The sequence below is a fragment of the Zea mays genome, chromosome 4, assembly GCF_902167145.1.
Source record: "Zea mays cultivar B73 chromosome 4, Zm-B73-REFERENCE-NAM-5.0, whole genome shotgun sequence".
NCBI lineage: Eukaryota > Viridiplantae > Streptophyta > Magnoliopsida > Poales > Poaceae > Zea > Zea mays.
The window spans coordinates 247508150-247521497 of NC_050099.1; the positions used below are offsets into that span (position 1 = coordinate 247508150).

General features: G+C 43.6%; 1 protein-coding gene across 1 annotated transcript; it reads right to left on the reverse strand.

Annotated features, from left to right (window-relative positions):
- Window positions 1-8754: 8754 nt before the first annotated feature.
- Window positions 8755-9533, reverse strand: LOC100303847 (uncharacterized). Its single transcript, NM_001364988.1, has one exon. It carries the CDS (start codon window positions 9459-9461, stop codon window positions 9012-9014), a length of 450 nt encoding a protein of 149 aa, NP_001351917.1. The 5' UTR covers window positions 9462-9533; the 3' UTR covers window positions 8755-9011.
- Between the last annotated feature and the right edge of the window lie 3815 nt (window positions 9534-13348).

Below are 13348 nucleotides of genomic sequence, written 5' to 3' on the forward strand. Positions count from 1 at the left end.
GACTTACCTCCTTTGTTGAGGTCGGTGTGTCCGTCAGTCCCCATCGGCGTCTTTGCGGGCTTGGCGTCCTTCATCCCAAACCTCTTTAGCAAATCTTGCGTGTACTTCGTTTGGGAGATGAAGGTACCGTCCTTGAGTTGCTTCACTTGGAACCCAAGGAAGTAGTTCAACTCGCCCATCATCGACATCTCGAATTTCTGCGTCATCACCCTGCTAAACTCTTCACAAGACTTTTGGTTAGTAGAACCAAATATTATGTCATCGACATAAATTTGGCACACAAACAAATCACCATTACAAGTCTTAGTAAAAAGAGTTGGATCGGCTTTCCCAACCTTGAAAGCATTAGCAATTAAGAAATCTCTAAGGCATTCATACCATGCTCTTGGGGCTTGCTTAAGTCCATAGAGCGCCTTAGAGAGCTTACACACGTGGTCGGGGTACCGTTCATCCTCGAAGCCAGGGGGTTGCTCCACGTACACCTCCTCCTTGATTGGCCCGTTGAGGAAAGCACTCTTCACATCCATTTGGTACAACCTGAAAGAATGGTGAGCGGCATATGCTAGTAAGATACGAATAGATTCTAGCCTAGCCACAGGAGCAAAAGTCTCCTCGAAATCCAAACCTGCGACTTGGGCATAACCTTTTGCCACAAGTCGAGCCTTGTTTCTCGTCACCACTCCGTGCTCATCCTGTTTGTTGCGGAACACCCACTTGGTTCCCACAACATTTTGCTTTGGACGAGGCACCAGCGTCCAAACTTCATTTCTCTTGAAGTTGTTGAGCTCCTCCTGCATGGCCAACACCCAGTCTGGATCTAGCAAGGCCTCCTCTACCCTGAAAGGCTCAATAGAAGAGACAAAGGAGTAATGCTCACAAAAATTAACTAATCTTGAACGAGTAGTTACTCCCTTGCTGATGTCACCCAGAATTTGGTCGACGGGATGATCCCTTTGAATCATCGCTCGAACTTGGGTTGGAGGTGCCGGTTGCTCTTCTTCCTCCATCACATGATCATCTTGTGCTCCCCCTTGATCACATGCCTCCTTTTGATGAACCTGTTCATCGTCTTGAGTTGGGGGATGCACCATGGTTGAGGAAGAAGGTTGATCTCGTTCATCTTGTTCCTGTGGCCGAACTTCTCCAATCGCCATGGTTCGAATAGCGGCCGTCGGAACATCTTCTTCATCTACATCATCACAATCAACAACTTGCTCTCTTGGAGAGCCATTAGTCTCATCAAATACAACGTCGCTAGAGACTTCAACCAAACCCGATGATTTGTTGAAGACCCTATACGCCTTTGTATTTGAATCATAACCTAACAAAAACCCTTCTACAGCTTTGGGAGCAAATTTAGAATTTCTACCCTTCTTCACTAGAATGTAGCACTTGCTCCCAAATACACGAAAGTACGATACATTGGGTTTGTTACCGGTTAGAAGCTCATATGACGTCTTCTTGAGGAGGCGGTGAAGGTAGACCCTGTTGATGGCGTGGCAAGCCGTGTTCACGGCTTCCGACCAAAAACGCTCGGGGGTCTTGAATTCTCCAAGCATAGTTCTCGCCATGTCGATTAGCGTCCTGTTCTTCCTATCTACCACACCATTTTGCTGTGGTGTGTAGGGAGCGGAGAACTCGTGCTTGATTCCTTCCTCCTCAAGGAACTCCTCCACTTGAAGGTTCTTGAACTCGGACCCGTTGTCGCTCCTTATCTTCTTCACCTTGAGCTCAAACTCATTTTGAGCTCTCCTGAGGAAGCGCTTGAGGGTCCCTTGGGTTTCAGACTTATCCTGCAAAAAGAACACCCAAGTGAAGCGGGAAAAGTCATCAACAATAACTAACCCATACTTACTTCCTCCTATGCTCAGATAGGCGACGGGTCCGAAGAGGTCCATATGCAGCAACTCCAGAGGTCTTGAAGTGGTCATCACATTCTTGCTGTGATGTGTTCCTCCCACCTGTTTACCTGCTTGACAAGCTGCACAAGGTCTATCTTTTTCGAATTGAACATTGGTTAGACCTATCACGTGTTCTCCTTTTAGAAGCTTGTGGAGGTTCTTCATCCCCACATGTGCTAAGCGGCGATGCCACAGCCAGCCCATGCTAGTCTTAGCTATTAAACAAGCATCTAGACCGGCCTCCTCTTTTGCAAAATCAACTAAGTAAAGTTTGCCGTCTAGAACACCTTTAAAAGCTAGTGAACCATCACTTCTTCTAAAGACAGACACATCTACATTTGTAAAAAGACAATTATATCCCATATTGCATAATTGACTTACAGATAGTAAATTATATCCCAAGGACTCAACTAAAAACACATTAGAAATTGAGTGCTCATTTGAGATTGCAATTTTACCTAACCCTTTTACCTTGCCTTGATTCCCATCACCGAATATAATTGAATCTTGGGAATCCTTGTTCTTGACGTAGGAAGAGAACATCCTCTTTTCCCCCGTCATGTGGTTTGTGCATCCGCTGTCGATAATCCAGCTTGAACCCCCGGATGCATAAACCTGCAAGGCAAATTCAGGCCTGGGTTTTAGGTACCCAACTCTTGTTGGGTCCTACAAGGTTAGTTACAATGGTTTTAGGGACCCAAATGCAAGTTTTATCACCTTTGCATTTTGCCCCTAATTTCCTAGCAATTGTCTTTCTATCCTTTCTACAAATAGCAAAGGAAGCATTCAAAGCATGATATATTGTAGAAGGTTCATTCACTACTTTCCTAGGAGCATGAATAACATTCTTTCTAGGCACATAATGAAAAGCATTTCTCCTACCAATATTTCTATCATGCACATATGAAGAACTAGAAGCAGTCATAGCATAGGAATCATAAGCATGTGAATCAAAAGCATCATAACTTCTAAAAGCATTTCTAGAATTTCTCCTATCATGATACAAAAAGGCATGGTTCCTTTTAGCACTAGTAGCCATAGGGGCCTTCCCTTTCTCCTTAGCGGGAATGGGAGCCTTATGGCTTGTTAAGTTCTTGGCTTCCCTCTTGAAGCCAAGTCCATCCTTAATTGAGGGGTGTCTACCAACCGTGTAGGCATCCCTAGCAAATTTTAGTTTCTCAAAATCACTTTTGCTAGTCTTAAGTTGGGCATTAAGACTAGCTACCTCTTCGTTTAATTTAGAAATGCAAGCTAGGTGTTCACTATGAGCATCAATGTTAATATCTTTACACCTAGTGCACGCTGCAACATTTTCTATACAAGAGGTGGATTTACTAGCAATCTCTAACTTAGCATTCAAATCGTCATTGATGCTCCTTAATTTAGAAATTGTGTCATGGCAAGAAGATAATTCACAAGAAAGCATTTCATTTCTTTTAACTTCTAGAGCATGATATCTTTGAGCTTCTACAAATTTATCATGTTCTTCATACAACAAATCCTCTTGCTTTTCTAAAAGTATGTTCTTCTCATTCAGGGCATCAATCAATTCATTAATTTTGTCTACCTTGGTTCTATCTAGGCCCTTAAACAAACATGAGTAATCTACTTCATCCTCATCACTAGATTCGTCCTCACTTGAAGAAGCATAGGTAGAGTTCCGAGTACATACCTTCTTCTCCCTTGCCATAAGGCATGTGTGACGCTCGTTTGGGAAGAGGGTTGATTTGTTGAAGGCGGTGGCGGCGAGTCCTTCATTGTCGGAGTCGGAAGAGGAGCAGTCCGAGTCCCACTCTTTGCCTAGATGCGCCTCGCCTTTTGCCTTCTTGTAGTTCTTCTTCTTTTCCCTCTTATTTCCCTGTTCCTGGTCACTATCATTATCGGGGCAGTTAGCGATAAAATGACCAATCTTACCGCACTTGAAGCATGAGCGCTTCCCCTTTGTCTTGGTCTTGCTTGGCTGCCCCTTGTGACCCTTTAGTACCGTCTTGAAGCGTTTAATGATGAGAGCCATCTCTTCATCATTCAGTCCGGCCGCCTCAATTTGTGCCACCTTGCTAGGTAGCGCCTCCTTGCTTCTTGTTGCTTTGAGAGCAAAAGGTTGCGGCTCGTTGATCGGTCCATTCAAGGCATCGTCCACGTACCTTGCTTCCTTGATCATCATTCGCCCGCTGACGAATTTTCCTAGGACTTCTTCGGGCGACATTTTGGTGTACCTGGGATTCTCACGAATATTATTCACCAAATGAGGATCAAGAATGGTAAAGGACCTTAGTAATAGTCGGACGACGTCATGGTCCGTCCATCTCGTGCTTCCATAGCTCCTTATTTTGTTGATAAGGGTCTTGAGCCGGTTGTAAGTTTGGGTTGGCTCCTCTCCCCTTATCATTGCGAATCGTCCAAGCTCGCCCTCCACCAATTCCATTTTGGTGAGCATGGTGATGTCGTTCCCCTCGTGAGAGATCTTGAGGGTGTCCCATATTTGCTTGGCATTGTCCAAGCCGCTCACCTTGTTGTACTCGTCCCTGCACAAAGAGGCTAGCAACACAGTAGTAGCTTGTGCATTTTTATGAATCTGTTCATTGATAAACATAGGGCTATCCGAGCTATCAAACTTCATTCCATTCTCTACAATCTCCCATATGCTTGGATGGAGAGAGAATAAATGACTACGCATTTTGTGACTCCAAAATCCGTAGTCCTCCCCATCAAAGTGTGGAGGTTTGCCAAGAGGAATGGAAAGCAAATGCGAATTCGAACTATGTGGAATACGAGAATAATCAAATGAAAAGTTCGAATTGACCGTCTTCCTGTAGTTGTTGTCGTCATCCCTTTGTGAAGAAGAGGATTCGTCGCTGTCGTAGTAGACGATCTCCTTGATGCGCCTTGTCTTCTTCTTCTTCCCATCTTTGCGCTTGTGGCTTGAGCCTAAGTCGGTAGACTTGTCATTCTTCGGCTCGTTGAAGATAGACTCCTTTTCGTTGTTGTCGACCACCATCCCCTTTCCCTTAGGATCCATCTCTTCGGGCGATTAGTCCCTTCTTGAAGAGAACGGCTCTGATACCAATTGAGAGCACCTAGAGGGGGGGTGAATAGGTGATCATGTAAATCTTAAAAACTTAAGCCACAAAACTTCGTTAAGAGTTAGCACAATTAATGCCAAGTGGCTAGAGAGGAGATCTTGCACAATACGATAACCACAAAGAGTTCAACACAGAGAAGACACAGTGGTTTATCCCGTGGTTCGGCCAAGTACAAAAACTTGCCTACTCCACGTTGTGGCGTCCCAACGGACGAGAGTTGCACTCAACTCCTCTCAAGTGATCCAATGATCAACTTGAATACCACAGTGTTATGCTTTTCTTTTCTTTTCCCGTTTGCGAGGAATCTCCACAACTTGGAGTCTCTCGCCCTTACACTTTTGATGTTCACAAAGAAGCACGGAGTAAGGGAGGGAAGCAACACACACAAATCCACAGCAAAAAGCGCACACACACGGCCAAGAATCGAGCTCAAAAGACTATCTCAAAGTTCTCACTAGAACGGAGCTCGAATCACTTAGAATGACAAGCGAATGCGCAAGAACTGAGTGTGGATGATCAAGAATGCTCTAAGGTTGCTTGGGTATCTCCTTCATGCGCCTAGGGGTCCCTTTTATAGCCCCAAGGCAGCTAGGAGCCGTTGAGAGCAAACTGGGAAGGCAGATCTTGCCTTCTGTCGACTGGCGCACCGGACAGTCCGGTGCACACCGGACAGTGTCCGGTGCCCGATCTCCTTCCTTAAATGGCGAAACCGACCGTTGCAGATCTGGGCGCCGTTGACGCACCGGACATGTCCGGTGCACACCGGACAGTCCGGTGCCCCCTTCCGACCGTTGGCTCGGCCACGTGTCGCGCGTGGATCGCGCGGCCGACCGTTGGCCCCGCCGACCGTTGGCTCACCGGACAGTCCGGTGAATTTTAGCCGTACGTCGTCGGCGAATTCCCGAGAACGACCACTTCGGCCGAGGCAGCCTGGCGCACCGGACACTGTCCGGTGCACCACCGGACAGTCCGGTGCCTCAGACCGAAACAGCCTCTTGGCTGTACATAGCCAACTCTTTTCTTTTCTTTTTCTTCCTGTTTCCAATACTTAGACAAGTATATTAGTACACAAAACCAATGTACTAAGACTTAGAAACATACCTTTGCTCTTGATTTGCACTTTATTCATCCATGGCATAAATTCACATTTAAGCACTTGAGTTGGCACTCAATCACCAAAATACTTAGAAATGGCCCAAGGGCACATTTCCCTTTCAGGACCCGACAGCCCCGACAGCTGTCCTTCCGCCAGGCTCCAGCGCTCCTCCGACGGCCACGACACCACACGAACCGGGTGCCAAAACCTCTCCGGCTGCCACGATGGCATGTACTTAGGGCGCTAGCTCTCCTCCGCTAGACACGTTAGCACACTGCTACACCCCCATTGTACACCTGGATCCTTTCCTTACGCCTATAAAAGGAAGGTCCAGGGCCCTCTTACGGAGGGTTGGCCGCGCGGAGAAGGACGGGACGGCGCTCGCGCAGGGCCGCTCGCTACCTCCCGTGTGGACGCTTGTAACCCCTACTGCAAGCGCACCCGACCTGGGCGCGGGACAAACACGAAGGCCGCGGGACAAACACGAAGGCCGCGGGATTTCACCTCTCACGCCTGTCTCCCTCCGGCTTCTTCCCCCTTCGCGCTCCGTCTCGCGTCGACCCATCTGGGCTGGGGCACGCGGCGATAATTTACTCGTCGGTCCAGGGACCCCGGGTTCGAAACGCCGACAATGGTATTTGTATTGGAGTAGTATCTACTAGTATTTTCTAGATGACGTGGAAGCTATAAAAACTATAATTAAGTGTCTTATGTTGGGACTGCTCTAACGAGGGCTAGCATGGCAAATCAGGGAGTTGATATGCTCGCATGGTCAATCGGTAGACGATCAGTTAGGTTGGATTATTGATCGGTTGGTCTAGGTGATATCACCTGCTTTTGGAACCAGCATGGTGGTGACCAAGATACCGACTACTGGTAGGGTCGACGCCACGTTCACATTACCTGTTGCACTGGCACCAGAGCAAAATAATCCTTTTCACTAGCAAAATATTTTTAACCATTTATTTATAAGATCATGTGTATATTTTTTTTGAGGTGTGCACTATGGTAAAAATGACGTTGGATTCGCCCCTTATTACTAGCGGATGTGTTGGAGCTAGCCGTTTATACATATGTCATCTGATTCTTACATTCAATTTCAAGCGTTTAAATTTATAAAATAAAAAAATATGAACTCACACTCTGTAATTAGAGAGAGGGTTCTTCCCTTCTTTCACCCACATTCAGAGACGATATAGGGATATGCCATACCTCGCGTACCCAACATATACGTAGTATGTCTAGAAAAAAGATTTAATTTTAAAATGTTTGACAGATTTGTAAATTGTACTTCCATTGTGTATACTTTTTTATTGACTCAGGACCTATCTAATAAAGTTTTGAAATAGTCTGTTAGACGGACATATGATAATAAAATTGATAGTCCAATGCTCGATCGCTTGGATTCTTCGATAGACGTGACTCACGATATGCGCTAGAGCCTAAGCTGTTAAGTGTAGGCTCACGAAAACAACAAAATGTCAAACAAAATTATGATAGGTCTTGAACTTTCGAGAGTCCAGAGGCATGAAGGGACCCTACGCACATAAACGGTGTCTTGCGTGCCAAACAACGAGACTCAAAGTTGATCAATCTAACCACCACGACATTCAATATCTCGCTATTTCTTCTTTGTATATTAAAAAATATATCTACTTCAATCGCCATAATTTAAAAAGATATTCTTATTTCTTTATGAAGTGACTCAGAAATTTATTCAACATCAAAAAGATCGATCGGCATTGATCAACAACTCAGTATATATTATGTGATTGTTTGTATAATCACATGTTGTGAGGGTTGAGGATTCAATCATGCAATTATAATTTATTTCATCATTTGGTATTAAGATATTGATTATGTCTCTTAAAAAGTCATACAAACTATGAATATGACTTTTCATCTATTTATATTATGATTTATGAATATTTTTAACTTACTTTCTAAATTTAAGACTTATTAATTATGTTTTTAACTTAACCTTCAAAATAAAATTTATTGTGTAATTTGATGTAAAAATATTACCAAACTGTTAAATGGTTTGCACGAATATATATGAAAAAATTTAGATGGCATATTCTTTAGTGAAATTCTAGATCTGCTAATGTCAACATTCACCCACGTTCATGTAGTTCGATCCCTGTCGAGATATGAATTTAAGGCGGGGTCCTAACTACGAAACTTCCGCCTCTAACGTAAATTTATTAAACTTTGTTTAATTTAGCATTACTATTTTTGAATTAGCTATATATTATTTTTAATATTTTTCATTTGATTACGTTTCTTGAATTATTAAAAACCGTGTTTCGCCGTGCATCGATGCACTATGTAAAAAGAGTTGAAATAGCGCAGATATGACTGTAGAAAAGTTATGGTAAATAAAGACCTTGCTAACCGGCTCAGCCAATACTTACGTAAATTACAATTTCCGTGTCAATGGTGAGTGAATTTAGGCGGGAAACATTTGCAAATCCATTATCATTGGAAGGGCTAGTTTGGAAACTCGTTTTTTTTAAATTGGTGGAAATCGAAGAAAAAATAAAGCAATTTCCCCTATATCTCCTCTAACCTCGAAGTGAAATTGAGATCTAAAAATGAGAAGAAAATCTGTGCTTGACTTGGCACATATATAGACATTCATCCAACGAGAAAAATAGACCCAAAGATTATTTGTAGTAACTGCCAGCATGCCTTTTTTTATTATCCATTCAATCGATGAAAAAACGCAGACATTACATTTGGAGTTCCATCGACGGTATATTTGAACAAAAACAATTAGCTTAGAAAATACCAGATTAAAAGGAATACAATATATAGTTCCGTCCATATGAGATGGTTATCGGCTTATCGCATTCGCATGCGTGGCCAGCCGGTGACGACGTACGTATAGACTCGCTCAGCGCCTGCATGGTTCATTCATTTCAAGGGGCTTCAAGAAGGAGGAGGGGTGCAGGACCTCTTGCAGTTCTCGCTGAGGCGCGGGTTCTTCTCCTTGGCGCAGGTGACGCTGCAGGCCTTGGTGACCTCGGCCGCCTTCACCACGTACGCCTTGTCGCACTCCTCCTGGCAGACCTTCATGGCCGGCGCCGTGATGCCCTTCTGCTCGGTGCACTTGCCCTTGCACTGGATCCTGCCGTACAGCACCAGGTTGGACTGCTGGGAGAGCGCGCAGGACTCCTTGCACACGACCAGGTCCGTCCCCTTCTTGCCCTCGCACAGCGTCGAGCAGAAGTCGTCCTGGATCTTCTTCGCCTCCGCCGCCTCGCCGCTCTCCGCCGCTCTCTTCTTCTTTGCCTCCGCTACCTGTGGGGCGGTGGCCGCCACTAGCGCGAGGGCTAGCACCAAGAGCGCGGCCGATGATGCCATGCTGCGGCTCTTCATTATTTTCGCGAGCTGGCTGTTGTTGAGTTTGGTGGTGATGGAGGAGATGACTGCAGGTTTGCTTGTTGGATTGACATGGTTGCTGTTGGTTGTTGTATATATAGTGTAGGACACATCGGAAAAGGGAGATCGGTAGATGAAAGTGTGTGGCCATGAGAGTTTCCCTCTCTACCTCTACCTCCTCTTTTGGTTCTAGTTAATTGCATGCACAAAGATGTGGTTGCCATGGTACTATATTGGTATTAGGCATGCATGCACGCGTCTGAACATTTTTAGCAGTGGTTATACTCATTTTGCATTCACTCTCAGGGGAAGATATTTAATTTGTGTGTTGTTGAGAAGAGCAGTAAAAAAAGAGAGGTTCTTTTATTGGTTTTTCTATTACAGAGTCTGTTTCAGTTGGTCTTCCAATTCGCATTTCTTTAAAAACCATATTTTTTTCTCTGTGATAGATTTAATATAGGTTTCACTGCATATTTAATTTAATTAAATCCTAGAGATGTATTCAATGCAATATAGTGCAATGAGTTTTATCCGAGTTTCACTCTCATTAAATCACATGTCACATAAGCAAACACGATGACCAGACATACAATTTAATTAAGAGATATATATGAGAGAATTTTATAGGAGAGATGAGATAGTTTCATTTGGATGAAACCTTGCACACACTGTTTATTAGATAAATGTTGATATGGCGCCTTTAAAACAGTGATGAGACCCTCCATTGAAAAGCCCTTAGTCCCATACGAGGTTTTGATTATAGGTTGACTCAACTTAAATACTCGTATAATGCGTGAATCTATTGAGAAGTTAATAGAGCCTAAGTAGGACGTGCACCGAGACATGTGTCAAGCTGTGATTTCATGACATGGTATGGAGCGAGCTGGTTGTGCCTCAAGGTGTGATGATTTGGTGAATTGATTGTGGTGGATGGATATTCCCTTCGGTGTCCTATTATTTATCGTTTTGGATAATTTAAAGTTAAACTTATAAAATTTTGATTATAAATAACTCATTTGTTATTTAATTTTGAATCTTAATATTTACATTCATCGATTTGTCTTAAAAAGTAATTTTATAAAAGTATAAATATATTAAAAGTTTATTTATATTTCAAAAAAACATTAGTCAAAGCTATATTTTAGAGACCATAACGTTGTCCTAAACAATAATTAATAGAACACCGAAGAGAGTAATTTTGTAATGGCCGTGATCAGGGATGATGTCATTACTAGTAACTCTTGTGATCATGACTCTAGTTAACCCCACATTACTAACGGGTCGATCAACTGCCCACTCTGCAACGGTCTAGCCGGAGAGTGGCGCGCAGGATTCCGAGCCCTGAGAGTGGGTGGGGCACGACGAAGGATTTTTTTTAACCAAGCATAAAATTCACCCCAGAGGGATCAAACTCTGGACCTGTAAATATTACTCGAAAACCTTAACCATTACACCGCACCTCGATTCACTCCTAACCCAACAGGGTTTAAAAGGTGTGCTCACCTTCACCCTCGCGTACAAGACAGAACGTTGTACCCTCTTCTCTGTTTTGAGTTCCTTTCGAGCTTCTCCCTTCTGATCTTCTATCTCTACGACGTAGAGATGATTACAATATGTTGAGATCGAATACGACCAGAAACCACTATGAACATATGTTATTGGCAATATCTAAGACTAAAACCTTCAATTTTTTTCATAACAATGGTCTCCACAAAAAATCAAAAAACATAATTTGTCAAAAAAACATGTGTGAGAAAAATAATAAGATCCTCTCATCAAATATTAATGGACATATGACCGGTGTTTTGGTTGAGAACGACCATTCATTGTCGTTTCCAGGCATATTGAAGGCTAACACCAATAATTTTTATGAACAAAAGGCTCCACAAAAATCTAAAAATTGGTTTCTGACAAGGAATCATGTGTGTGGTTAGTAATGGGAGCCTCTTGCCGACCATCGTTGGGCATATGTGATAGGGAAATATGCCCTTGGTCAATTTCTATAAGTATTTTAGTGATTAGATGTCCAACACATATTCTTTAAGTCCTAATGTGTTAAAGGTTGAAAAGTGCAAATCAAGGCATGAGGTATGTTTCTAGACTTAGTACATTTGTTTTTGAATACTAATGAGGTTATCTAAGTGCTAGAAACAGTGAGAAAAGAAGAAGAAAAGAAACCGAAAAGACTTGGCTCTGTGCAGCCAAACTTCAGCTCGGTCTGGCACACCGGACAGTGTCCGGTGCGCCAGACTGGTCTCCGATGAAAGTGCTGCTCTCGGGAATCGATGGCGGTGTACGGCTAAAAATCACCGGACTGTCTGGTGAGCCAACGGTCGCCAGCGCCAACGGTCGGCCGCGCAATCTTCGTGTGACACGTGGACTGCTCCAACGGTCAGTTGGTGCACCGGACTGTCCGGTGTGCACCGAACAGTGTCCGGTGCGCCAATCAGCCCAGAGGAGCAACGGTCGGATATGCCAAATTTGGAAGGAGATCGCGCACCGGACAGTCTATAGGACCTGTCCGGTGGCGCATCGGATTGTCCGGTGCGCCACTCGACATAAGGCAAGGATGGCCTTCCATGTTGATCTTCAACGGCTCCTAGCTGCCTTGGGGCTATAAAAGGGACCCCTAGGCGCATGGAGGAGAGGACCAAGCATTCTCTGAGTATTCTAAAGCATCCAGACTTCGCTCCCGCGCATTTGCTTCATTGTGCTAGTGATTTGGGCTCCATTCGAGTAGTGCACTCTCTGATTTGTCATTTGAGCTCAAGTCGTCGCTTGTGTGCGTGGTTGTGCTGTGTATTTGAGTCTTGCATGTGTTGCTTCTCCCAACCATACTCTGTGCTTTCTTTGTGATCTCTATTGTAAGGGCGAGAGACTCCAAGTTGTGGAGATTCCTCACAAACGGGATAATACTCTGAAGGAAAAGACTGTGGTATTCATGTTGATCATCGGATCACTTAAAAGGGGTTGAGTATAACCCTCGTCCATTGGGACGCCACAACGTGGAAGTAGGCAAGTGTTACTTGGCCGAACCACGGGATAAAATCGTGTGTCTCTTGTGTTGCATTCTCTGTGATTGTTTTGTCCACAAGAACTCGCCTCAAAACTACTTAGTCGCACTAACACTTCTATAACTAAGTTTTGTGGCTATTTAGTGTTTGATTTTACAGGATCACCTATTCACCCCCCTCTAGGTGCTCTTAATATGACTAACATTGGTCGAAAACCAATACGAACGATCGTTTTCGTCAATACAGAAGTCTAAAACCTATGGATATTTTATGAAGAAATGGTCTTCATGAATAGGAGCCTCTCTCAACAATCCATGGGCATATCGACATTTTTGGTCAACAACTGCTATGGATGATCGATTTGGCAATACTAAATACTAGCACCTATGAATTCTTCATAAATAAATGGTCTTCACCAAAAATTCAAAAATACATGATAAGAAAACATGTGTGGGATAAGAAATACAAGCTTGTCACTGAAGACCGATGAGCATACGACTGATATTTTTGGCCAAAAACAAACATGGACAGTCATTTTCGGCAATACCGAAAGTTAACACTTTAGCAATTTTCATAAAAGAAATGTCGTCCACCAAAAATCTAGGAAATTGATTTATGGCAAGAAAATATGTATGGGGTAAATAATAGGAGCCCCTAGATGATGATCGATGGGCATATGACCGATATTTTTGTCAAAACCACTATGATACCGAAGGCTAACACATGAATTTGTTACAAAGAAATGGTGCGGTCTACCCCAAAAACCAAAGAATGTTTGGCGAGAAAATATTTGTAAGGTGAGCAATATGAGCTTGTCACCAAAGATAGATGGGCATACGATCGACATTTTTTTGCCGAAAACGACCATGA

Excerpts from the sequence above, each read along its gene's own strand:
- LOC100303847 (NM_001364988.1), bottom strand. The coding sequence starts at position 9,461 with ATGAAGAGCCGCAGCATGGCATCATCGGCCGCGCTCTTGGTGCTAGCC.